At 33.1% G+C, this 27,952-nt stretch overlaps 2 protein-coding genes across 3 annotated transcripts; both read left to right on the forward strand.

Moving 5' to 3' along the window:
* The first annotated feature begins 9,206 nt into the window (after positions 1-9,206).
* LOC136068028 (G-type lectin S-receptor-like serine/threonine-protein kinase At5g35370) lies at positions 9,207-12,301 on the forward strand. The gene has a single exon (XM_065774650.1). The coding sequence runs from the start codon at positions 9,385-9,387 to the stop codon at positions 11,998-12,000; it is 2,616 nt and encodes an 871-aa protein (XP_065630722.1). The 5' UTR covers positions 9,207-9,384; the 3' UTR covers positions 12,001-12,301.
* Positions 12,302-25,636: 13,335 nt separating this feature from the next.
* On the forward strand, positions 25,637-27,946 carry LOC112023359 (uncharacterized). 2 transcript variants are annotated; one of them, XM_065775209.1, is made up of 2 exons: positions 25,637-26,005; positions 27,587-27,946. In XM_065775209.1, exons 1-2 carry the CDS (start codon positions 25,849-25,851, stop codon positions 27,853-27,855), a joined length of 426 nt encoding a protein of 141 aa, XP_065631281.1. In that variant the 5' UTR covers positions 25,637-25,848; the 3' UTR covers positions 27,856-27,946. The 2 variants fall into 2 exon arrangements, with proteins under 2 accessions (XP_065631281.1, XP_023911738.2); XM_024055970.2 differs by lacking the exon at positions 25,637-26,005 and adding an exon at positions 26,506-26,849.
* The last annotated feature ends 6 nt before the right edge of the window (positions 27,947-27,952 follow it).

Below are 27,952 nucleotides of genomic sequence, written 5' to 3' on the forward strand. Positions count from 1 at the left end.
ATACTCTTTCTTCATCACAAATTTCCAGATAATCAAAATACTCTTCCAAATTAAGAAGTCAATCAATAAAATCCAACTTACACATCTCTCCATCAAAGAATGAAATTTTCTTATATTTAGGAGTGCATCTATTGGTGTTGCTCTGGGAGGATTTCCTAGCAAGAGGGGTAGTAGCAAGAGGGGTAGTGACTGGGCTAGCCCTCTTGCTAAAATAAATAAATAAAAATAAAAAAAAGAAATCTAACTTCGTTAAGGCTGGGCTTGTACATATATCATCTATGCCCGCCTTTAACATCAAGGGACTTACATTCCATGCGCAATGTGATCTGTTTTTTGCTGTGGATATATGATATATCCTGCAATCAAACTCTCAAAGAATGAGAGAATTAATGTAGGAGCCACGTTTAAATCATCAACTAATGGGAACCTACTAGCAATTATACAAGGCGTGCCCGATACTTACCTAACCTAACTAAAAGTTGTTTGCCCACCCCCCCCCCCCCCCCCAACAAAAAAAATAATTTATTAGAAAAATGAAAAAAAAAAAAAAAAGTTGGTTTGTCTATATTTTCATTCACTGATCTTGCATGTTGATGTGCTTTCATTTTCCAATAAAAATGAAAATATATTTTTTTATGATAATGGATAAAATTGCTATCATATAATGGTGGAATGGATTGTGATGTGAGTAAGGATCATTGTTAAAAAGATCAAACTGTCTCCCACTAAGATGTAATGGAAATTAAACATTCATGCGGAGGAGGACGAGAGGAGAGGTTAGCTTCAATGTGAATGTCAATTTTGAAGCTCGAGTATCACCAACTAAAAGGTTAAGTGGCCCATTCCACTTTCAGCTTCCTCCTTTATTATTATTATTATTATTATTATTAGGAGCATATGAATGGTTATGATTTTTTAAAAAAATTGTAATTAAATTTTAGGCTAAGGTCAAATCAATTGATCCAAAAAGGAAAGGGAATGAATATGAATAATATTTTAGGGGAATAGTAAACCTTTAGCTGGAATTTACTCAACAGTTGCCTTTTATGTCTCGCTTCTCTTGGGAAATTTAAATAAACAAATACTTTTCTTTTTCTTTTTTCCTCTTCTTTTTGACAATGATGTAGAGGCATTCACACTTCCTATCTTAGTAGTCCCGTATCATAGGAGGTGGGTGGTACCCTGAATAGCAATTGCGTATAATATTTCTCTCACGCAAACGTTGGACCTATTTCTGTCAAGGTTTTCAGACCCGGACCGTTCATTGAATCGTAAAAAGGAGAGGTTCAAGGTTTTTGAGGTCGAATCGAGGTTGAACCGGGATCGAACCGTGATGACATCATAATTAATTTAATAATTAATTAAAGCCTAAATATAGATATTAAATTTATAAAACTAGTAAATTACTAATATATCTATATATGTGAGGGAAATTTAATGATTTTCAAGCATATATTTAATAATTAAATAAGAAAGTTAATAAAATAAAATAATAACCATGAAAACATTAAAATTTATGATTAATTTTTGAAGTAAAGTTGAATATCTTTGAAGGATTTTAATTATAATTTTTTTTATTCCTTGTAAGATATGGATAATTTAATTAAATAGAATAAAATTGTGTTAAGTTGTTTTTATTAAAAAAAAAAATTGCTAAGAGGTTGGACCGCACGGTTCTTGACCGGTTCGTACGGTCCAACCCCAGTTTTAGGGGTTCACGGAATTGCCAATATGCCCGGTTCTTTATACTTAAAAAACCGGTTTTAATCACGGTTCACGATTTTTACGGTCCGACCTCCCGGTCCGGTCCGGTTCTGAGAACTATGATTTCTGTATGAGGGGAGGTGGTCTTATGTATAACGGGTTTACATACAATATCTCTCTTACATGGAGTAGATCCCGCAATTGTGATTGGTTTTTCTATTTATTCATTTTTTAGTTCATTAATATGAGATTATTAGTATTTTGTATTTATTAACTCACTTGATACAAAAATTAAAAAATTAAAATGGACACATTACACAAATTTAAGTAAATATTTATGAAGTGGTCTTCACATAAATTTAGATACATGATACAAAATTGAATTCTAATTTCAAATTCTAATAGAGAAATAATGTATACAATTTTTACAAAAAAATAATAATGATGTCATAGACCAAAGTTATCATCTTTCTTTGGATTCTACCCAAACAATTAATTTCCAGATATATTTAAAGCTACTAAAAGTAATGAGAGGGAGAGAGAGAGAGAGAGAGAGAGAGGGGATTGTACTAGAATTAGGTACTTTTAATGCTTTATATGTCTTGCTGTAAAGCATTTTTAGTAAAATATAGTGCATTGATAAAACACCCTCCAGAAAAACCTAATTTTTTGGCGTTTTTGGAGTTGGCTTTGATGGGACTCCCACCCTATTTCCTTAACGTTTTTATGAATTCTAATCCTAAACCAAACCACCCCAAATTCTCTTTTTGGGTTACAATCTAGTCTCATGTAAATTATGGAAATTGATTTAGAATTTTGACTATCTTTCTTCTATAAAAATTTTAAAAAGCCTAATAATTTCAAACCATATCTAACAAAATATTATCACTAAAATGACTAAGCCAATATACATATCATTCACAATAATATAAAAGATTTACATGAAAATGAAAAATTATGAGACAAATTGCAAATATATTCACTATTAGAAAATTAATTACAATATTTTCTTAAGCTTATGCCTAACTTGAGATCCATACCAAATATAATAATATCTCTTATCTAAGAATGGATGTGAACTCACCTTGGATTTCACTCACTCTGGAAACAACAACTATATGTGGTTATAGCACCTTGAACCCCTCCCTAATGTAAACCCAGGGGCGGAGCCAAGGGGGGGCGAGGGGGGGCAACTGCCCCCCCCTGACCTCCAAAAAAACTCCTTTACTATTGGATATTTAGATTTGTTTGTCCCCCTACAAAGATAAAAGCATAACATGTTAGTGAGTAAGAGAGGAAGGGTTTTAGTTTATTTACAAATTTTACCCTCGGCTGGTGGCTGTGCTCTGTTTTTTGGTCCAGAAACAGAGTGTTTTTTAAGTCAGCCAAATTTTCATTAGGTGAGGGTGAGGACTAGAGAGAGGGTTTTGTTAGATGATATTCCTCTGAGGTTAATGAATTTAGTTTTAAGTTAATATGTCCAACACTCGTAATGCCAGTAATCAAGGAGTACACCATATGTCAGTTCAAAGTTAACATGCAATGGGATGAATGTGGCCACGTTGAAATGGTTCTTACTAATTCATATATTATTGTAGCATTATTTTTAAGTTAATAGTGAAGTGAAAATTTTCAGATTAAAAAAAACACTATTGTCTATTATCTATTAAAAAATTAAAAATGTCTTTTATATATAAAAGATAATAGATACATAAAAATTGACTCACTATGCTTGATATTTCACAATAATTGAAATTGATTTTTCTCATATCACTACATTTCTTAAGTCTTTTTATTATTAAAATAATAATCTTCTACCATACTAAGTTTAAAATTTCTCACCACTTCAGCTCAAAGTAGTTATACAACTTTTCAAATATATTGTTATATTTTTTACACTTTTTCATTGAGTTAATCACACAGTTTATTTTGAGTACATTTACTAATTTCTTGAATTGTAAATAAATACATTGATTAATGTCTTCAATTAATTTTTATTTAATATGAATGGATTATATTTATTTATTTATTATTTAGTTATTTATTTATTTTTATCGATGCAAACTAATATTTTTTAGATTAATTTTGTTTTCAATCTTATTTTGTAACCTTGCCCCCCCTAAACTAAAATCCTGACTCCGCCACTGTGTAAACCCAAGTGTATTTTTCTTGCTTTGCAACATTAATCCAAGTCTCGTAAATTCTCTTTGATTTGTGAGTTTAAAAAAAAAAAAAAAAAAACTTTGTAGTGAAAATCCAAACCATAAAATCTTTTGTNGCAAGTTGTTATTGGTAGGGAAAAAACGATGTTCAATTGTGAATTCAAATAACAACCAGTAAAAATTGACCAACTTAACTATTGTGAAAAATAGTGTCTATAACAGTATTCATTAGCTTGTCGTTGCCCCCCCCCCCCCCCCCCCCCCCCCAAAACAGCACTCATGCGTACCCTAATATTTGATCCTGGCAATTCAAAGATGAATACCCAAGTTTAATCATTTAATTTTCTTGCAAATAACATATTGTACATCATATATGACCGGTAAAAATAGGAAAAATGAATATACAATTCTTAACTTTTTTTTTTGGTAAAAGATATGATCTGCCCAAAATGAAAGTAATACGTAATGTGAATAGAGGAAAATCCTCCACTGATTGAGATAGTTATTATTCATGATGTAATGAATTTATCTTCTTCTTAATAAAGTTACAAGTTTTTTTATCAAAAAAGAAAAAAGAAAAAAGTAATATGGTTTTTTTTTTTTTGAAGTCCCAAAATAAAATATCTTCTCAAAAAAAAAAGTCACAAAATAAATAAAACTTTTTAAAACGGGAAGTTATATTTTTTATATTACCCTTTATTTTGAATATATATAAAAAAAAAAAAAAATTCTTACAAAGAGGCATATGACTCATATCACCTCTAAATTCTAATATAAAGTAAGGACATTTCAGGAATATCCATATCTTAACATTTGCATTAATAAAAAATAAGGGATTTATATAGGACACAATTCTGTGAAAGAAAAGCAAGAAAGAACAGATCAAAGTACAACTGAGGAGTTTATACAATTATACAAAGGCGGATTGATTGCAAACTTCGTCGCAATTAACAAGGCCATCCCATCCACCACAAAAGCTCTTGAAATTAATTTAGCTTAACGAAGTATTTCGTGATATCATAGTTGCAACTTAAACAACGACAGACAATGTGTCCAATCAACTAGATCTACAATTATTAAAATTTTAAAAAATAAAAATAAAAGCACACGAGTTTGACCCTTTAGCTTAATTGAAGTGACTAAAAATATGATAATTCTGGTATTAGATTAGGCTTAAGAATAAAGAAACACAATTCAAATGCAAAATGCATGGAAGCCGCCCCATCCTCGTGCCAAATGAACTCATAGTAACCATGTCGGTGTCACGCACACGTCTATTTTGGCTAATCAATTCACAGAACAACTATAATTTCTATCTGTGGCAACACCTATAGGCTATAGGTAACAGTCCTATGGAGAATACCAACTATAATTTGCATTCGAAGTTGAAGATTTTCCATTTCCAATGTAAACATGGGATTTATAGTCCTACTCCTATAGATTATGAACCAAACTAGACTTTGCCGACATCAAAAATGCAAATTAAAGATAAAAACTTTTATCGGCTTGATTAGTGAGCTTTAAAAATAGACCAATCAAATCCATCTAGCATCATATAAGATCAAAATCACACCCAAAATTAACTGTAAGGTGCCTTTTTTTTTAATTATATATTTTTGGGTAAGGTTGTAAGGTGGCTTATATATAAAAGCGCACAGTAAAGTTCAATCAAAACTTAACATGCATGTACAATTTAGTAGTATGGGAAATCATAGAGATATATGGTCTGGTTCTGTTCTGGACCAATGGACCTCTAATTTTTTGAAATAAAGACGAAGGTGTGAAAAAGGTCACTGTACAAAGCCACATGGGGATGTATAAGTTGTCACGCATAAGTCTTTGCCACAAAAAGTGGCATAAAAAAAGCCACAACTCGCTCATTTGACAAGATGTGGCTGGCGAGGAAGTGTCCCACCACCACTCTTTCATCAACCACAACTCACCATGTAGCGAGTTGTAGTTTTTTCGGTGTCACTTTATGTGGCACTAGAAGGACTCACTTGTCAATGTATCTAATTAAAACAATGCCCAATATATCCTGTTGTGGAGGAGCTACAACCTACAAATACAAAGAATATTCTAGTCTCTAGAGGTGCAAGGGCTGGGTACCTTCCCAAATATCACTCTCAAAAATCAATCGCATAAAAATTTGAATAAACAATACTGGAAAGTTCTTGTGGTCATTGGTCATCCTTTGCGAGTCATTGGTCAAATTTACAAAGGAATCAGCCACCAAGTTGGAGAAATTAAAAGATACGGACAAGTTGCGTGCACCATTCTACTAAAAGATTTATTTCTATTTAAAATTTTAATTAATTTTTTTTTAAAATAGAAACTAATTACTTTATCAACAATTTTAAACAAGTTAAAATCTTTTAGTAGAACAGGTGACAAGTGACGTGGTTCATTATGAAGACTATAATTTCTCACCAAGTTGGGTCCAACTTCACAACACAGGAGAAGAAATTATACAGTCATCTGGTAGACCATATCACTTGTCTACCATTTTACTAAAAAACTTTCACTTGTTTAAAATTGTTGAGTCAGTAATCAGTTTCTGTTTAAATTTTTTTTTTTTTATCTCAACAATTTTAAATAGATAAAATTCTTTTAGTAAAATAGGGGAGCACATCACTTCTCATCCATGAGAACAGTATAATTTATGATGTAGGAGAGACTATTGACTAGAGAGTAGAGACGGATTCAACGAGGCAAAGCTCTAATTTCCACTAATTATCTGTCTTTGACTCTCTTTTTTTTTTTTTTCTTTTTTTTTCTTTTTTGTAAAAAAAAAAAAACTATTTTATTATTATTATTTTAGTTACCTTTTTAATATCAAAACACAAACAAACCAGCCCTCCACTTCACAGTTGTTCCTGTACCTCGTTAGGCTTTAACCTCTATAAATAGCAGGCCACCCAACTGACACTACACCATCCAATTCCTAACACACACAGCTTATCTTTGCTTCTTTGCTTCCTTCAGAAAGAGAGAGAGAGAGAGAGAGAGAGAGATGGAGAACTTCCCAGTGATCAACTTGGAGAAACTAAATGGTGAGGAGAGAGGAGCAACCATGGAGATAATCAAAGATGCCTGTGAAAACTGGGGCTTCTTTGAGGTAGATACCATATCTTGAACCTAAGNTGGTGAAAAGGTTAAAACATTTTGTTGTCGTCACAATATTTTCAAAACTGTTGAGCTGTCAATTCTTTACAAGTTAAAATAAAATATAACAAAATTATAAAGGTATTATGAAAATGTTATGCTATTCTGTTATGTTTTTAGAAATTTTTTATGGGTTTAGTCAGATTTGTTGAGCCAAAATTCATATTTCATATACAATTTTCTTGGGTTGACTTTTTGTATATTTTTTTTCTTTGGGCACCATTTTAAATAAAACTACATAGTTATACACACAAAAATAAAAACAAAAACTTAGGAAAAAAACACTTTTCATCTTTTATGTTTGGGGTAGTTTACAATTCCTTCTTCTTAAACTTTAAAATTAAGCAATTTTTCCCTTAATATTTTGGAAAATAGCAAATATGTCATGTTATTATTTTCTCAATTAAACCCTAATAAAAGCTTATGATTTTTAAAATATTTTATTGTGTAATATCTAAAATACTCTCACTAAATTTTAACATCCAAAATTGATTTGATTGTAATTAATTTTTTGGAAAGTAATAGAATTGATAGTTATATTTTTAATTTTTATATAAGTTGTTTGTTTAAATTTTTAAACTTAAAATTCGTCTAATGGAAAATTCGATAACACATGCCTTTTGTTATCTTTTTTTATTTATATTTTTTATCTTCTTAGCAAAACTCAGTTGTTTATTGTCGGAAGATGGTGATATTCGTTATAATTCTTAGAAGTTTTTAGTGAGTGGATATTATCCAAAAAAAAAAAAAATGCTATGTCCATGATATTTTCATAACAAATCATAAGTAGTAGGTTGTTATAGGTTGTTATTGGTGGACAAAAAAGTAATTTCATTAGTAAGGTTAAATTAGAACCAAAAACAAATTATTACCTATAATTTTTTATGAATGTAAAACAGTGTGAATTGGACAAACCAAAAATAATATAGCAAATCTATTGCTGCTTTACGCATTTACAAAAAAAAATAAAAATAAAAAATAAAAAAGCCCGCAAAACAATAAAAATTGAACAAGTCAAAACTATTGTAGCGAACCTATGATAACTTTTTTAGTTTACTCTTTTTATATATAGATTACTAAATTTGACTAAACCAACAAAAAAAAAATCTATGAATACAACAAAATATTACAGCGTTTTCACAATACCTCTATTTTTACAACGTTTGCCAATTTTTGTTGATATAAGAATATATATAAAAGGAAAAAAAAAAGTACAAACGAAAGACTAAAAAAAATGTAGCTACGGTGCCGCTTGGTACTATAGCTACTGTTCAAAACTTAAAAAAAAAGACATTGGCTCACTAAAACAAATGTACAATGTAAAAGTAATATACGCGTATTTACGCAGTTGTGGTTGGTCATAGTTTTATATTTTATTATTTTATTTTGACTTATAAAAAATTAACATCTCAATAATTATAAAAATATTGTAAAAATTTTTGTATCAGTATAACACTATATATATATATAACGTACGGAATAAAAAAAAAACCGGTAACTAAGTGCCGTACGGAAATGTAACTACTGTTGGAAAAAAAAAAAAAAAACAAAAAAGGCTGACTCACGAAACCAAAATGTATAGTGAAGACTGAAGAGTACTGTACGACATGGCCGCTTTTATTATAAAGAAGACATAGGCAATTTAAACTAGGGTTGTGTTAACGGGCACCGTGCGGTGCCCGTTAAGCACACCTCTTTCTGACACAATTTTTGTTTCTTTTTCTAATTCATGTTACTTTTTCAGTTTTGTAGGTACAATTACAGATTTTTTTTATTTTTTCTGACAATTTTTTTTTGTCTTTTCTGCACTTAACCAGCACCAAGCAGTGCTGGTTAACATTCTCCAACTATATATCTTGTCGATGAACTCAAATCTCAGATCGTACTCTCATTATCAACTCTCCTGTTATAGGCCTGACTGGTTACCTCACCTGCCCCCTTATTATTCTTCAATTTTATTAGTCAAGGCAAAATATTAAAACAGAAAAAAGAATGAAAATAACTCTGACCACAAAACTCTAACACAAAGGAGGTAGAAATATATTTGGATAAAAAAATATGTAAAAAATGACATATAATATTATTTAAAAATTGTTAAAAAATTATACTACACCTAGGCCAAAAATTCTAGTGCCAGAAAAAATCACAGATGTGAACTTGTGATTCTTTCAGTCAATGCATTTATCTCACAAAAAAGTAAGTCTGTGCTTGATAATATGACACAACCATCCAAATGATGGAGGCGCAGACCAAAAACACCCACCTCTTCTACCTCCACCATAACAATCATCATCATCATCATTCTGCTTGAAATCAACTCCAATTTTTTTTCTACCCTTTTTGCTCTGCATGCATGGGTTGCTTCTCATTCTCATTCATCTTCTTTATATGCTGCGTTTTCCGTCCAAGTCTTACTTTCTCAGCCTCCATTTCCACGCACTCAATCAGCCCCGATTTCACAGCCTCACACTTCCAATTCACCGACACCAGAGGAGCTTTCTTACGCTCTCAAAATGGTACTTTCAAAGCCACAATTTATGCCAAACCACCCTCCTCAAAATATTACTTCTCTATCGTCCACAGTGCCACCGACACCATAATCTGGTCAGCCAACCGCAACACACCCATGTCAAGCTCTGACAAGTTGTCACTGACTTCCAGCGGCCTCAGAGTCACAAACCAAACTGGTCAACCACTCTGGGCAACCCCGCAATTCCATTCTGATATTTCTGCTATGCAGCTTTCAGAGACGGGAAATCTCGTTTTAGTTGATGCAGGAAACAATACGTTGTGGGAGAGTTTTGCTTATCCGACGGACACTATTGTCATGGGACAGAGAATTCCTATTGGAAAATCATTGCAAAGCTCTGTGATTTTCGACGAGGACATGTCGCTGGGTGATTATCGACTTGAAGTTACTGACAGGGATGTGGTGCTGCAATGGAATAAGATGAATTATTGGGAATTGTCCATGGATCCAAAGGCTGTCAGGAACTCTAACAAGGCCGTATCGTTGATGGTGATGAATGGTACAGGTTTGTATTTGCTAGCAAGTGATAATTCCACGGTTGTTCAAGTAGCTTTATATGATGGGTCATCAAGTTTCAGGAGTGGTAAGTTGGGTCCCGATGGCAAATTTATCATCGTCAGACCTCCGACTCGGAGCGATAAAAAATGGGAGACAGAATTTGCAGGACCATTTGAGGATTGTGATCTTCCTCTCAGTTGCAAAGAAATTGGATTGTGCAGAAGAAAGCCTCTGGGTAAAATTTGTTCTTGTTTACCAGAATTCAGTAATCAAAACAATGGTGATTGCATGCCAGTGAATCGTTCGCTTTCTCTGCCTTCAGCTTGTACTGCAGCTAGAAATGGCAGTCAATTGAATTCCTCGATTTCCTACCTAAAGTTCGGCCCCGGTATAGACTATTTTGCTGATAATTTCGAGGAACCCGTGAAAAATAATGTAACGTGGTCGGTTTGCCAAGATTTATGCTCTCAAAATTGTTTTTGTTTGGGCTTTTTCCATGAAGTTTCTTCTGGTTCTTGTTATCTTCTTGAAAACCATTTAGGTTCTTTCATTTTGGCAGACAACAATAAGGACCGTTTGGGTTATATTAAAGTTTTGGTTGGTTCTTCTAACATAAATCAGAAACAAAACTTACCAGTCGCTGCTTTGGTACTATTACCTTTAACAGGGTTCTTAATACTAGTAGTGTTTGTAATCATTGCAATCCTTTGGTTAAGGAAAAAGCGGCTTTCTAAAACCAAAACTGTAAGACTAGGCCGGAGTAACTCGTCATCGTCTGCAGAGCTAGAGATGATCTCTATCCCAGGCTTACCGAGAAGGTTTGCTTATGAAGAGCTTGCAGCTGCTACTGAGAACTTCAGGACTCAGATTGGCAGTGGTGGGTTTGGTACTGTATACAGAGGAACTCTGTCAGACAAAACTGTTGTGGCGGTTAAGAAGATTACTAGTTTGGGAATCCAAGGGAAAAAAGAATTTTTTACTGAGATTTCAATAATTGGGAACATCCACCATGTCAATTTGGTTAGATTGAAAGGTTTTTGCGCACAAGGGAGGCAGCGCTTTCTTGTTCTCGAGTATATGAACAGAGGTTCGTTGGGCAGTACACTCTTCGGTAATGGTCCTGTTCTAGAATGGCAAGAGAGATTGGAAATAGCCATTGGAACAGCAAGGGGGCTTGCTTACTTGCATAGTGAATGTGAGCACAGAATCATCCACTGCGATGTGAAGCCAGAAAACATTCTCTTGAACGACAATTTACAAGTGAAAATCTCAGATTTTGGGCTGTCGAAGCTGCTAAATCCTGAACAATCTTTTCTATTTACAACAATGAGAGGAACTCGAGGCTATCTTGCACCTGAGTGGATAATGAGTTCCACAATTTCCGACAAGGCTGATGTATATAGTTATGGGTTGGTTTTACTAGAGATTGTGAGGGGAAGAAAAAATTGCTCAATACAAACATGGAGCCATAGCACAAAAACTAGTAGCAGTGAAGGAAATGCCTCATCCTCATGCCCTTCCGTTTCGGAACACAGACTAATATATTTCCCTCTATTTGCGCTAGAAATGCACCAGCAGAGAAGGTACTTGGAACTGGCAGACCCAAGGTTAGAGGGACGAGTGACAAGTGAAGAGGTTGAGAAGCTAGTGCGGATTGCCTTGTGTTGTGTGCATGAAGATCCAGCGCTGCGGCCTTCTATGGCTCACGTTGTTGGCATGTTGGAAGGTGGGTTGTCTTTGGGTGAGCCGAGGTCCGAGTCACTAAATTTCTTGCGGTTCTGTGGCCAGAGATTCATCGAGGAGTCAAGAATGGAAGGGTCCAATGAGCAGAAGGACTTGGGGTTGTATCCGGATATAAATGCTACTTCTAATAGTGCTGCAGGTGTTTCATATAACCCAATGTCTTACATCTCTTCACAGCAGCTTTCTGGCCCCAGGTAGTGCTCAAAGTTTCTGTACTAGTTATTAGGAAATATTGGCTGAATAAGGATGTGTATGTGTTGAGAGTTTTGGCTGCAGGTTTCTGAACCTGCAGAATCTCTATGCTTGAATTGTATCTACCAATATTGCCTGCAATTTCCGTTGCCCCATTGTAGATATGCAGGTTTTGGTTCTCTTGGCTTAGATAGTAAAATGATTGTTAAATAGCGTGGTAGAAGATTCCACCTTTGTGACTTTTCGTGGTTGATCTTATTTGATTTTGATATGAAAAACTGGTATTATCATTAATACCTTGGAGTTCTGTCAGGCCTAGTATAATTTGAACAGTTCCAATTGCATCAACTAGCCCTCCATTTTTAACCAAAATAGTTAAATAATAAAGATAACAATTAATGCTGCTTGCAAACTTTCTTTCTCAAAAATCAATGCATCAGTAAAATCTGAAATAACTATTCATGTTCTGCTCAATGTGAATTTTGACCGCAATTTGGCCAATGTGCTTGATATCCTGGAGCATTCTGTTCTGTTATTTGAAATGATCAAACTTGGCCAAATCTGCTTTGGCCATAGGTGGTGACTTGCAATTCTTAGCATGTTAAACCAACATCTACCGAACCAAGGTTTTATCTTTACGGACCAAATTAAAAATGAACCAAAATTATTTGGTCAATCAAAAATAAGAAATATACTAAAATTTAGGATTCACAAAGTTATTATCTTTTACTAGGAAAAAATAAAGTATCTATTTAGAATTAACAAAAGGAAAGGATTTAGCTCCAGGCACCAATAGGAAGATGACATTTGTCATTGTTAGGTGCAATGCACATGATCACTTAATTATTTGGGTTAAGTGAGTGACAAAGACAAATATTATCTTCCTATTGGTGTTTGGAGCCAAATTTTGTCTTGAGATAATTACAAATAACTCACTTGTGGTTTAGGCGAAAATCACTTTGCCTACCCGTGGTTTGAAAAGTGTCACTTAACCCATCGGTGGAATGTTTCGTTTGTTTTCCGTAACTCACATTTATTAAAATCAAGGGTAAATAGATATTTTTGCTCAAATTTTATGTCTCTTTCCTCCCAAAACCAAAAATGCAAGAGAAAAAAGATCAAAAAGGGAGGGTTTTAATCAACTTCCAAAGAAGCTTCTCTCACGATGGTGGGTTTGGACTCGGGTTCGAGTCTGGGCCATTCATGCCCAGATCGAGGAAAGGGAAACTCATACGGGTTTTACAGAGAGCGATATCGAAGACCCTTATTTCACGAATCGGTGGTGGGCAGCAAAACTCAATTGTAGCTCCGATCAAAGGCGGTGGACTGAAAGACCTAGATTGGAATTATAATGAAAAGCAACAGCACAATGAGAATTTGATGATGAATAGCATTAATTTCTTGAGCAGTGATGGTAGTTTGGAAGATGATGAGTCATTGGAGAGTCAGAATCTACAGTGGGCTCAAGGGAAAGCAGGGGAGGATCAAGTACACGTCGTCGTTTCGGAGGAGCATGGGTGGGTTTTCGTTGGGATTTACAATGGGTTCAACGGTCCAGATGCTCCGGATTATTTGTTGTCCAAAAGAGCTCAAGGGTTGATGTGGGTTGATGGGTTCGAATCAGCTACAACAACAACAACGACGATCGGTAATACTACAGCTGGTGGAGCTGTAGCTGTCCTTGTTTCTTCTTCCTTCTATGTTTTTGGTGAAGATTCCGATCAAGATTGCACGAGGAATCGGACGGGTGGTGATGCTAGAGTATTATGCAACACCTTGTTTCTCCCAAAACCCTCCCTTTTGACCTTGTTTTTCTTGCATTTTTTGCTATTTTTTATTTTGGAAGGAAAGAGATATAAAATTTGAACAAAAATACCTATTTACCCTTGATTTTAATAGATGTGGGTTACGGAAAATAAACGGAACATACCACAGGTGGGTTAAGTGACACTTTTCAAACCACGGGTAAGCAAATTGATTTTCTCCCAAACCACAAGTGGGTTTAGTGTAATTACCCCTTTTGTCCTTAAAAAATGGCAGAATTTTTCTCACAACTAGTTTGGAGGCAAGTTCCTCCAACCCACTACATAGCAACTCTACAAATCATCCATGTGTACTTCTAGTTACAAGACCTATTTAATATAGTCAAGTGACAAATTTAATTATTTAATTAAAATGTGATTTAATATACATTGATGGTTTTTTAAACCACCACATGTTAAGTTAAAAGAGATTTCTCCAATCCGATTTGGAGGATAACTTTCTCCGTAACAAAATATAAACAAAATAAAAGGAATAAAATTTTCTTGATACATTTTAACTCAATCATTTATGATATATCCAAATGAAAATCAACCTTCTCTTAAATCCTGTAAATAATTTATGATTGATTTTGTACTAAATTTCACAACAATTTCACTTTCAATATACAAAATCAAATATTCCGTTAGAATATCATTTTCCATTTTGTTGCAACAATTTTGTTAGGATTTGAATTTCTAGATTTATATTGGCAAACACATAAATAAAAACTTGTCTTGTTATACTCTTTAGAGTCTATGGGAATTTCTAGACAAGTGCTCAAGCTTTTGGTATTCAGTGTGCAAGAACATGAATTCGATTGTTTCAAGGTATTCAGGAATTAACAATTTTGATCGATCAAAGTGTGATTATGCAGATTCGGATTTTCAGCCCGCCAACCCATCAAGTAATTAGGGTTTTAGATTTATTTCACTTTGTAAATAAAGGAAACCATAAGATATGTTTTAAGAAGACTTTGGAGCTACTCATTTGAGATCAAAAAGGTTTTGTACCTTCTCCTTTTAAAGTCACTACTGGAAATCAATCTACATATAATTTGAATTGATAGATTTAAAGTTCCCGCATATTAGTCATCAAAAGTGCTAGATCTAAACCTTCAAGTGTGATCTTGAAGTCATGAATTGGAGGTCTATGTTGAAGAAAACCTTCAAAGGTGGTCTTGGAGTCGTGGATTGGAGGTTCACATTTGAAAGACATTCATATCAGAGACTTCTATGGATCCCAAAGCTCAATTGGGTAACTATAGTTAAGTTTACGAAAATTGAGTTTATTCAATCTGTGAACTTCTATTTGATAGTGGATTTGTTCCTTATGGGATTGGTTGCCTCAAGTTATGAAACTATTTTGTTTCATTAATATCCTAGATCATTATATCTTGTCTCATTTATATTTCCACACTTGCATGATATTAATAACTGTTTGTTTAACCTAAGGCATCCATAATTAACCAAATTATGAAGTTGACCTTAAAACTGATTAAATACAATGTCTTGATAGGGGTCTAAACCCAAAAATCTGTTTTGATAATATTCATGTTTGAAAAATACTCATTTCATTGGGGCTATAAAATGAACTAAGTCATTCATAAATAGCTCGTTCTTAGTTTAAAGAAAAAAAAGAATCACAAAAATGCTCGTGAAAATACAAAACATTTAAGGGCTTGGTAATAAGTTTGATATGGGTTTGACGAATAAACTCATACCTTACTAAGCCTTTAGTCAATTGGGAGTCAGGGCCACTTGTCCAAACCAAAACTAAATGGCTTTAAGCTTTGATATGTTACGAATGCTAGTTACATTTGGGTTTACAAGAGTTATGTCTTAGCGCAATAGTTAACCCATAAATATAAATGCTTGTAGGGTGTGGGAGATAAGGGTTGCGGTTCAAGTCTTCAAGAGAGAATTTCACACACTTATATACTCAGATTAGGTTAAAGTAGAATTTCAATTTTGTATTAAAAAAAAAAAGAAAAAAAAAACTATATACTCATTTCATTGGGGCTATAAAATGAACTAAGTCATTCATAAATAGCTCGTTCTTAGTTTAAAGAAAAAAAAGAATCACAAAAATGCTCGTGAAAATACAAAACATTTAAGGGCTTGGTAATAAGTTTGATATGGGTTTGACGAATAAACTCATACCTTACTAAGCCTTTAGTCAATTGGGAGTCAGGGCCACTTGTCCAAACCAAAACTAAATGGCTTTAAGCTTTGATATGTTATGAATGCTAGTTACATTTGGGTTTACAAGAGTTATGTCTTAGCTCAATAGTTAACCCATAAATATAAATGCTTGTAGGGTGTGGGAGATAAGGGTTGTGGTTCAAGTCTTCAAAAGAGAATCTCACACACTTATATACTCAAATTAGGTTAAAGTAGAATTTCAATTTTGTATAAAAAGAAAAAAGAAAAAAAAAACTACTCACATATCATAAATAAAGCTAGCTTAAATTTGACACATCAGCATTAATCATCTCCTTCTTTGCAAAAATAAGTATAACAATAGGTGTGAGCTGATAGGAAGAATATATATATATATATCTGCATATATTAAGAGGATTCAGAAAGTTAATTATTGTTCTTTTTCCTGTCAAAAATACTCCTAAATTAATTAACCAACAACTTAAAAATGGGGTTAAAATAGTAAATTGGCAAAAGAAAGTTAGTTATTACTTTTTTTACTGCCAAAAATACCCCTACCTAAAACTTAATAATTGGGTTAAAATAGTAAATTGACAAAAATAATAAATTCCTACTTATACGTTGAGATGTCTTCCTACTTCTAATAAACTTCTACTTTTACGTTAATTTAAATTCCTATTTCTACTCTCTAACTCCCTATAAAATAGGATCACTCTTTTGTTAACTTTAAAACTCCTCCAATCTACAAAACTTATCCTTCGTATTCTTTTTTTTTTATTATTATTGGAAAAAGTAGAAATCCCAAATTATAATAAATGCAAATTATTAATTTTTACCCAAAAAATAGAAGAGCCTTCACGCACGTGCTTAGAGGCTAGTATATATATATATGTATATATATATATATATATATAAGCAAAGATCTCATGTGAGAGTGCGCAAGGCCATGCCACGTGGCACTCTAATGTTGCATTTATCATTTTTTACCTCTTTTCATTAATTTTTTTTTTACTGTTATCATAGTAACTTATTTTTACTATATTATAAATTTAGAATTTTTTACCTCTTTTTTATTAAGTTGTACGGCCCCCACACCACGACCCGTAGTGGGCCTCGAACATCGACCTGGGTATATGGCCCGTGAGGCCCATCTCCCTTTGCCAAGCGGCCCACCCCCGAGTCACGCCTGCCACGGGCCCAAGCTTTGCCTCTTCATTGCTTCTCGGAGAAACCCCTCCCCGAGTCTTAACATAGCTCACGGGAAACCCCGCCCCGTACCAGATTGGTCATGCCACGGGAAAACACCGCGGCCGGGAACCATCGCGGAGGTGGAAACCAAGTTCCAACGCCACCCTCACCACTTCCCATGACTACCTAACTGTCCACTTACGATTGATTGGGGCTATAAAATGAACTAAGTCATTCATAAATAGCTCGTTCTTAGTTTAAAGAAAAAAAAGAATCACAAAAATGCTCGTGAAAATACAAAACATTTAAGGGCTTGGTAATAAGTTTGATATGGGTTTGACGAATAAACTCATACCTTACTAAGCCTTTAGTCAATTGGGAGTCAGGGCCACTTGTCCAAACCAAAACTAAATGGCTTTAAGCTTTGATATGTTACGAATGCTAGTTACATTTGGGTTTACAAGAGTTATGTCTTAGCGCAATAGTTAACCCATAAATATAAATGCTTGTAGGGTGTGGGAGATAAGGGTTGCGGTTCAAGTCTTCAAGAGAGAATTTCACACACTTATATACTCAGATTAGGTTAAAGTAGAATTTCAATTTTGTATTAAAAAAAAAAAGAAAAAAAAAACTACTCACATGTCATAAATAAAGCTAGCTTAAATTTGACACATCAGCATTAATCATCTCCTTCTTTGTAAAAATAAGTATAACAATAGGTGTGAGCTGATAGGAAGAATATATATATATATCTGTATATATTAAGAGGATTCAGAAAGTTAATTATTGTTCTTTTTTCCTGTCAAAAATACTCCTAAATTAATTAACCAACAACTTAAAAATGGGGTTAAAATAGTAAATTGGCAAAAGAAAGTTAGTTATTACTTTTTTTACTGCCAAAAATACCCCTACTTAAAACTTAAAAATTGGGTTAAAATAGTAAATTGACAAAAATAATAAATTTCTACTTCTACGTTGAGATGTCTTCCTACTTCTAATAAACTTCTACTTTTACGTTAATTTAAATTCCTATTTCTACTCTCTAACTCCTTATAAAATAGGATCACTCTTTTGTTAGCTTTAAAACTCCTCCAATCTACAAAACTCATCCTTCGTATTCAATTTTTTTTTTTTAATTGGAAAAAGTAGAAATCCCAAATTATAATAAATGCAAATTATTAATTTTTACCCAAAAAATAGAAGAGCCTTCACGCACGTGCTCAGAGGCTAGTATATATATATATATATATAACCAAAGATCTCATGTGAGAGTGCGCAAGGCCATGCCACGTGGCACTCTAATGTTGCATTTATCATTTTTTACCTCTTTTCATTAATTTTTTTTTTTACTGTTGTCATAGTAACTTATTTTTACTATATTATAAATTTAGAATTTTTTACCTCTTTTTTATTAAGTATTTTTTATTGTTACCCAATACATCATAGTAACTTCTTTTTACTAGTATATCAAATATGAGCCGTTCTTGACTATTACACCAATTAAACCAAAAGTTATTCAATACAAAATAGACTACCTTTTAAAACTAGACAAAACCTTATAAAAAACTCAAGTCCAGTTATTACCTTTCATATTATGACCAAAGTTTGACCATTCCTACGTGTAAACCAAAGCAAAAACTTTTGCTCTCTTACAAACTCTCTTCTTCCTCCCTCACACAAGGGCAGAGGGGGGAGGGGGGGTGAGAGGAGGCAGGTACCCCCTTGAACTTCCAAAAATTTTCGATGTTAATATAGTACATATATCATTACACCCTCCCTAACAAAAGAAGACAGTAGGCGTAGTTGTGCACAAAAAGCCGATTCTATTGCTATAGGAAATCATGTGGGAGACCCACCTAATAATGATTTGAAAAAAAAAAAAAAAAAATTCGAGTAATATTATATAATAAAAGTTGATAAAAGCATATTAATTCATTCTATATTATTGATTTTTATTATGTAATGTAATAAAAAGCTTCATTATAGTTTTTTTTTTTTTTCAATGCTTTGTTATTGCGGTATGGTGACACTTGTTGTCATCATTAATTTCTCCATCTTCAATGTTTGAAGTTTAATTCTGTCCATATTTGTTCAATTTTTGAGTTTTATCATTTTTTCATTTTGTTACATCATTTGTGTTAATCACTAATGAATTGGCACCGAGAGATTCTTAATTAGATCTAACAAAGTTTGGACTTTTTCTTTAAGATTTTTCGTAGGCATTTGCATTTATATTAAATTTCAATGATGTGACAGTTTTTTGTAAATGTTTTTACTTTTTATTTTTGTTAATTTTGGAATAGTGCAACAAAAAAATTACTATAGCATATTGGATTATGTATATATATATATATATTTTTCTTTTATACCTTTTTGTCATTTGAAGATGCATAAAAAATCTTAGCAACTTGTAATTTTCAAAACCTTACTTTAGATTGAATTAATTCAAATGAGTAGTAGGAAAATCCATTGTGGGGGTAAAAGCCCAAACCTACGCATTGGGCCTGGAGCCCTGTTTGAAGATTACTATGTGTCCGAAGAGAGAAACTGGTTGTGGTAGTGTCCATCTAAAAGAAAGAAACCCGGAAATGGAGGGAGAGTACAATCCGAAGAGGTCGCCATGATCCGAAGAGGTCTCACTCCTCGGATACAAATAGTCTTGGTCAAACAAGCGTGTGGAAAGTCCGAATAACATTCCTAGCAACCCCAACGATAGGGATAAGCTTCTGGCATGTCTAGGAATGATAAAATGAAGAAATATCTCAAGGAAAAACTGCTACCACCATATTTAATGCACTGCAGCAACTTTTCTGGTGCATTTATGTAGAGAAAACCCCTAAAAGTGTAATTTCAGTACCACCACTCACAGAGAGCTGAAAAATGTGTCTGATGGACATAACTCAAGTGGACGCCTAGATGAAGTACAAGTGGACGATAAAGATGATGGGAGAATGGACTATATAAAGAGGAGAGACCTCTAGTAGTTGGGGGAGGAAAAAGGGCAAAAAAATATCTTTACTGTAGCACTAAGAGTTGTAATGACTTTCCAGTAAATAAAACGCCTCTTTGGACATTCACGTGTTAAACTTTTCAAGCATGATTTATGTTAATTCATTCTTAACTACCATCGTTAACTATCGTTTAATTCACAACCAGCCCAGCTCTTTCATCCACTCTCTACAAATTCATTGTTCTGGGTTTGTTGGGCTCATAATCCAAACCCTTTGGGCTTGGGCTACAAAAACAGACCTTACATCCATTTTTTTCCTTTTTTTTTTTTTCCAAATCACGTGGAATTCCTTCTCCAATATCAATAGTTTTACATTAATTTAAATAAGTTGTACCTCGGTTTATTTTTCAACAAGATCTCTTGTAGATTTATTTAGGATTTGCAAGTGTGTGTGTGTGTGTGTGTGTGTGTGTGGTAGTTATAGTGAGATAAATATATTATAAATTTTTGGAGAGTATGTAGTTAATGTGAGTGCCTCTAACTTTAGGATAGAAAAATTTGTTCTTGTTCCACATTTTGCACACCAAAATAATGTTGCTTGTGGTTTGACATTCCTTTCACAAAGTACGCACAAAATGCAATACCAACCCATTGTTATATCAATGTTACTTATTGTTGCAATACCCTAATAGTTCACATCTTGCAATGAATTTTGAAATTAATATGTATTATTTTTTTAATATAAATAATATGATGCATTATTATTTTTTAATGAAAATGATGAGTATAAATTGAAATGATTAACAAACCTGTTTCGTAGGATCTCATTCAATGCATTTTATCTTTACTATTGTCTTCATATTATTTAAAGATAAATCCTCTTATGAAAATTGCNATATATATATATATACATAATCCAATATGCTATAGTAATTTTTTTGTTGCACTATTCCAAAATTAACAAAAATAAAAAATAAAAACATTTACAAAAAACTGTCACATCATTGAAATTTAATATAAATGCAAATGCCTACGAAAAATCTTAAAGAAAAAGTCCAAACTTTGTTAGATCTAATTAAGAATCTCTCGGTGCCAATTCATTAGTGATTAACACAAATGATGTAACAAAATGAAAAAATGATGAAAACTCAAAAATTGAACAAATATGGACAAATTAAACTTCAAACATTGAAGATGGAGAAATTAATGATGACAACAAGTGTCACCATACTGCAATAACAAAGCATTGAAAAAAAAAAAAAAAACTATAATGAAGCTTTTTATTACATTACATAATAAAAATCAATAATATAGAATGAATTAATATGCTTTTATCAACTTTTATTATATAATATTACTCCAAAGTTGTTTTAATTATTCTCAAACAAAAAAAAAAGTTGTTTTAATTATTGCTTATTACTTAAACAAAATAATTATAATAGATATATATGTGTAATTTATAATTGTTACTTTTTATGATGAATTCATTATTAAGAAAGTTTTATAATAAATATACTATAATATATGTATAATATTTTCCAAAAACAAATTTACATAAAATATTACAATATTATTCGTGCATCCCATGGATAACTTACTAGTGTAACATAATAGAAGGCCATGTGTGATAAAAATATTAATTTATGTTCAAAAATTGAAATCGAGCAACCCAATGGTTCCATATTATGTCATCTTTAGAGCACGCCAACATTTAGAATTTAATTTTAAGAATATTTGATCTATTAATTCTAGATTCCACTAATATAAATTGTAATGAATTATTCATGATAAGATATCTTGTATCAAAATGCTTCTTAAAGCTGATGTACGTTAAGTATACAACCAAATTTTCTATGAGTAGTTCTTCTCAAGTCATAGAAGAGGAATTTATTTCTAGCCAATAATTTCTTCACAGGTTAAGACTGTAATTTTAACTTCTTGATAAGCATCATTCTTTACTTGTGTGTTAAGTGACAAATGACATTTATTGTCACATGTAATATAACAAAGATACAACTTTTTCACATGTCATTCAAATATTCAATCCTTAAAGACTATATAACCTTCATTTTACATGTGTCCCATGCAGTGGTGGATCTAGGAATTTGGTTTAGAGGGGGCAAGATTAAAAAAAACAGCGATAGTTACATACTATGTGTACGAAACACAGCTGAAATCATGTTCATGATTTTGAATTATAACTGCAAAAACATCAAAATGAACGTTGGCTATAGATGACTTTGGTTAGAACTAACAAAAGTTACAATACACCTTTGGAAATGATGCGACTTTAAGCAAATCTTAAAAAATAGTAAGGATTTCCTCTAGGCACTTTAAATTCAGAACTTCAGAGAGCTAAGGGAGCTAGCGTGAAACTCCCCTGTTTTATGACTTTAAAACAGAGTGTATTTCCCAACTTTTGAAACTTTAAAAATAAATAAATTTTAAGTAAATAAATATTACTTTGGTTATATACCAATGTACAACACTTACATTAACAATCTTTACTTTGTCATTGGCTTTTGTGGTATCATCAATGCGCAAGAACTTATAACCTTTGGATACTATTGAATTCTATAAAACAAAAGATCACTTATAAGTTAAATTGCAGGAAAGCTTGATGTAACAACAAACTCCTGGTTAATAAGAAAACATGGTACTTAACAAACCATTAAATTAATGAATTACCATCTTAACTCATCATTTTAGGTTTTATATACATGTCTTTTTGGCAAGTTACACGTGCAGTTGTTGAATTTTAAATTCACGACCTCACCAATTTGCTCTTTCGACTTACAAGGGTAGAAAGTGCCACTTGATTTAGAGTTCACCTAACATGGCCAATTCCTAAATCTGTTCAATTATCATGCTTTGATTGAGTTCATTTGAACAAAAGGGCAAAAAAAAAGGGTAACTTAGAAGAACAAAAACCAAATCGATAAAATAATCTAGTTGATTATATTTCAACACTCTGAAAACATGCATCCAAGTTGAACAAGGATATCTTTCTAAAGAAAAAAAAAGTTGAACAAGGATATATTTGATTTTCATGGTGCTGATTCTAAATAATCCTAGATGTTGATTCCAAAGTTTCATCACTAGGTGTTGATTCCTAGTTTTTTCTTTTTTTTTTTCCCAAAAAAAATGTATATATATATTTTTTTTGGTTTCCTGCAATTCTCCTTGAATTTGACACATACATTGAAGGCAAATTTAATATGGGTTTATGACAACGACAAAGTGTCTCAAATTTATTTTCAAGAATTACAGATGGTGAGTGTGGGTACCATAAGAGTGCTTCACAACGTTCTAGGCCTGCTAGGCGTGCTTGACATTCACCTAGGCATGCTTGGCAACCACCTAGGCCGTCCTCGGATGGCCTTGCAACGTTCTAGGCACGCTTGGCATTCACCTCGGACGGTGTCCTAGGAGTCCCACATCAAAGGAAAACTCCCTCACTTGCTGCCTTATAAGCTTTGAAGCGAAGGAAGTAGTGTACCGAATAACTACAAACTGATGGTACACTACTTCCTTCGCTTCAAAACTTATAAGGTAGCAAGTGGGGGAGTTTTCCTTCAATGTGGGACCTGCAAGGCCATCCGAGGACGGCCTAGGTGGTTGCCAAGCATGCCTAGGTGAATGCCAAGCACGCCTAGCAGGCCTAGGACATTGTGAAGCACTCCTATGGTACCCATAATAAAAGGGCTGAATAACTATAAACTGATGGTACGATACTTCCTTCGCTTCAAAACTTATAAGGCAGCAAGTAGGGGGGTTTTCCTTCGATGTGGGACTCCTAGGACACCGTCCGAGGTGAATGCCAAGCATGCCTAGGATGTTGCAAAGCATGCCTAGGATGTTGCAAGGCCATCCGAGAACGGCCTAGGTGGTTGCCAAGCATGCCTAGGTGAATGCCAAGCATGCCGAGTAGGCTTAGGACGTTCTGAAAGCACTCTTATGGTACCCACAGTGAGGATTTAAATTCTCTATTTTTTTATATAAAAAATAGTGCAATATTTAGAGATAATTTTTTTTAGCATTTCCCCCCCCCCCACCCCCCACCTTTTTTTTAGCATTCCCCCCCCCCCACCCCCGAAAAAAAATTATATACTAATAAAAATCAACTGAATCATCATTAAGCAAATGAAAAATGTTAAAGAAATTACAAATTTCACTAAAAAATACTTACAATTTGACGTAGTAATAATAGATTGGTACCACTTAAACAATATAATAAATGAATGTTTGAATTAATTTCATTTAATTTTTTTTGTTGGTGACACTTCAATTTGTAAGATCTGTCGGATAAATTTTTCAAATATCCCTAATATCGCTAAAGTGAATTAGTCATATAAAAAAAAAATTAAGAACAATCAATTTTAAATTAAAAATATTATAGTACAGAACATTAACTAAATTGATGGTCAATGAACTAAATATTATTTAGGTAGTATTTAAATATACACATACCCATTTAAGTTTTTGCCTAAGGCCTCAAATTGTTTTGAGTCACCCCTAAAAATTTTCTAGTGATTTTACTATTAATACTGCCTTTTTTTTTTTTTAATATAGAAATTTATACTACTTTTTTTAACATTAATCATGACGCACCAACTAAAAATTGATTGATTTCAGTGAAAAAAAAACTTAACCTTAGCAAATGCCCTTACGCACTCTAATAAAAAATAAATTTGAATGAATTTCTGTGATTAATCACACAAAATGTTGATTAAACTTTGGAATCTTTATTATTGTGGTCAGGTGGTGAATGAGAGGTAGGCAGACTTTAGATTTTCTCTTTTGTTTGTTTTCCATTTGCATTAATCAAGGGAAATGTATATGTTGATGGAGTAGATATTTAAAACTTTAAATTAAAAATTAGTATTTCATTTTATGTGAATTTGATGTTTTTATCATTTACAAGCTAGATTCTCACGAGTGAATAAATGTGGGCACAAAGGATTTACTTTAAAACTTGAAATTACATCAACTCACACATGCACTGCTAAGTTCATCTCTTTTTTTTTTGAGAAGCTGCTAAGTTCATCTCAATTTAATTAATGACACAATTAGAGGTAAACATCTTATAAATATCCAGTCTCTTACATTAATATATTCAGCATTTGAGATATGATCATTTAATTCAATCTCATATTATCTTTATAATTAACCTTCTACATCATGTAATGACAGCGAGTATTATTGTGGACATAATAATTTTGCTACATTTTTCAGTATAAGAAAATTAGCAGGCCTTCATAGGTTGTTACATGAATTCATAACAACCTATTATTATAATTTATTATTTCAAAATCAAATTAAAAATTACTAATCTCCAAAATAACAAAATGAATATTTAGACTCTAGAAGGTTCTACAATAAAGAAGAATTTCAAATAACTCATCATTAAATTAAAATTTTTAAATTTTTTTGATTATGACACAATTTTTGTAAGAAGAACAAACTCGGGTTTTCCAAAAAAAAATAAAGTACAAATACTTGTGGCCCACAGCCATACTGCCATTCCAAGTTCCAACGGCTCTTTCTCCCTCTCTCTCTCTCTCTCTCTCTCTCACGCTCCAATCTCTCGCTCTCTCTCACTGGGTATCTATCTCTTTTTTTTTCAAAACCATGAACAGTCCTCCGTTAGGGGTTAGGGTTAGGGTTTTAGATTCTCTGCCCTCTCTCTGAAAAACCCCTATTATCTCTGTCAGTCCGTCTCTTTCTCTCTCTAATGGCTTGCCCTTTTGGGTGATGGAGCAGAAGACAACGGCGACGTTTCGATGCTCATTGAAGAGGAGGAAGAAAAAACAATATGGAGGCGGAGAAACGTTGGATATTGATTCCATCATCGACAACACCAACATCATGGTCGATATGAGAGCGAAGCGTATTGTGCTCTCTGAACATGGTGATTGTTTCTTTCTGATCCTGTTCTTTCTTTTTGTTTCTGGATTTAACTTTTAGGCTTTTTTATTTTTTTATTTTTTTATATAGTTTTCTTTTTCCTTTTGGTTGCTGAGAAATTGGAACGAAGAAATGGGTAATGGAAAGAAAGAAAAACTGGGGTAATATTTGTGCCGAATGGGTTGAATATTGTTTTTGGTTTTGTGAGTTTGTATTTTGTTATTGTTAATCTCATTGATTTTTAATCCGGTAAATACAACACCAACAATTAAAGACTTGGACCCAAATTTTGGGGTTGGCTATGGATCTTCAACAGTATTATTCATTGTATCTGGGATCTATTCCTAAAAGAGTGACTAAATGTTAAGGTGGATTTTTTCCTGGCCAAGAACCACTAAACGCCTTTCATTTGTTATTTATTGAAATTATTTGTGAAAAATAGAGAATTTGGTGCAGGAATTATATATTGATTTGTGTCTCTCTCTCTCTCTCTCTCTCTCACGCTCCAATCTCTCGCTCTCTCTCACTGGGTATCTATCTCTTTTTTTTTCAAAACCATGAACAGTCCTCCGTTAGGGGTTAGGGTTAGGGTTTTAGATTCTCTGCCCTCTCTCTGAAAAACCCCTATTATCTCTGTCAGTCCGTCTCTTTCTCTCTCTAATGGCTTGCCCTTTTGGGTGATGGAGCAGAAGACAACGGCGACGTTTCGATGCTCATTGAAGAGGAGGAAGAAAAACAATATGGAGGCGGAGAAACGTTGGATATTGATTCCATCATCGACAACAACAACACCAACACCAACATCATGGTCGATATGAGAGCGAGGCGTATTGTGCTCTCTGAACATGGTGATTGTTTCTTTCTGATCCTGTTCTTTCTTTTTGTTTCTGGATTTAACTTTAGGCTTTTTTATTTTTTTATTTTTTTTATATAGTTTTCTTTTTCCTTTTGGTTGCTGAGAAATTGGAACGAAGTAATGGGTAATGGAAAGAAAGAAAAACTTGGGTAATATTTGTGCCGAATAGGTTGAATATTGTTTTTGGTTTTGTGAGTTTGTATTTTGTTATTGTTAATCTCATTGATTTTTAATCCGGTAAATACAACACCAACAATTAAAGACTTGGACCCAAATTTTGGGGTTGGCTATGGATCTTCAACAGTATTATTCATTGTATCCGGGATTTATTCCTAAAAGAGTGACTAAATGTTAAGGTGGATTTTTTCCTGGCCAAGAACCACTAAACGCCTTTCATTTGTTATTTATTGAAATTATTTGTGAAAAATAGAGTATTTTGTGCAGGAATTATATATTGATTTGTGAAATTAAAGTTGCATTTTGTTTTGGGATTTGTTATTCTGAGTTGATGAATCGATGATGTGTAAGGGAATCACAACATTCTGATATTGAGTTATTCTTGAAACATTATATTGTGATTGGGAATTACAGGATTTAACATGTTTGACTCCCTTCTGTTTATTTAGTTTTATAATAGTTTGTTGCATTATGTTTTTCTCCACATGATGCCCGCTCTTTAAATGTTTATGAGTGTTTCACTTATATTCTGTACTTATATTTAACTTGCAGTTACAAGAAGAGATATTGTAGTTAATAAAAAGCAGTCAGACGAGCAGGGTCAGAGTCTTGGTTCTGGAAGGTTTGGGCCAGATGGGAATGGTTCTCAACGTAATTATGGAGGGGCTGATGGATATCAGCATAACAATGGGGGGCGGAATGGTTATCAATGGAGTGACAGGAGATCTGATGGCTATCAACCAAATAATGGAGGGGTTAATGGTTATAATGGAGGGACTGATAGATATCAGAGTAACAATGGAGGACGAAATGGTTATTAACAGAGTAACAGGGGATCCGATGGCTATCAGCCCGATAATGGAGGGGGTAGTGGTTATAATGGAGGGGCTGATGGATATCAGAGTAACAAGGGAGGGC

This window comes from Quercus suber, unplaced genomic scaffold (genome assembly GCF_002906115.3).
Source record: "Quercus suber isolate HL8 unplaced genomic scaffold, Cork oak 2.0 scaffold_7, whole genome shotgun sequence".
Classification (NCBI taxonomy): Eukaryota; Viridiplantae; Streptophyta; class Magnoliopsida; order Fagales; family Fagaceae; genus Quercus; species Quercus suber.

Coding starts and splice junctions, on each gene's coding strand:
- LOC112023359 (XM_065775209.1), top strand. CDS start 25,849: ATGGAGCAGAAGACAACGGCGACGTTTCGATGCTCATTGAAGAGGAGG. Junction 26,006..27,586: donor TATTGTGCTCTCTGAACATG/GTGATTGTTTCT, acceptor TTTAACTTGCAG/TTACAAGAAGAGATATTGTA.
- LOC136068028 (XM_065774650.1), top strand. CDS start 9,385: ATGGGTTGCTTCTCATTCTCATTCATCTTCTTTATATGCTGCGTTTTC.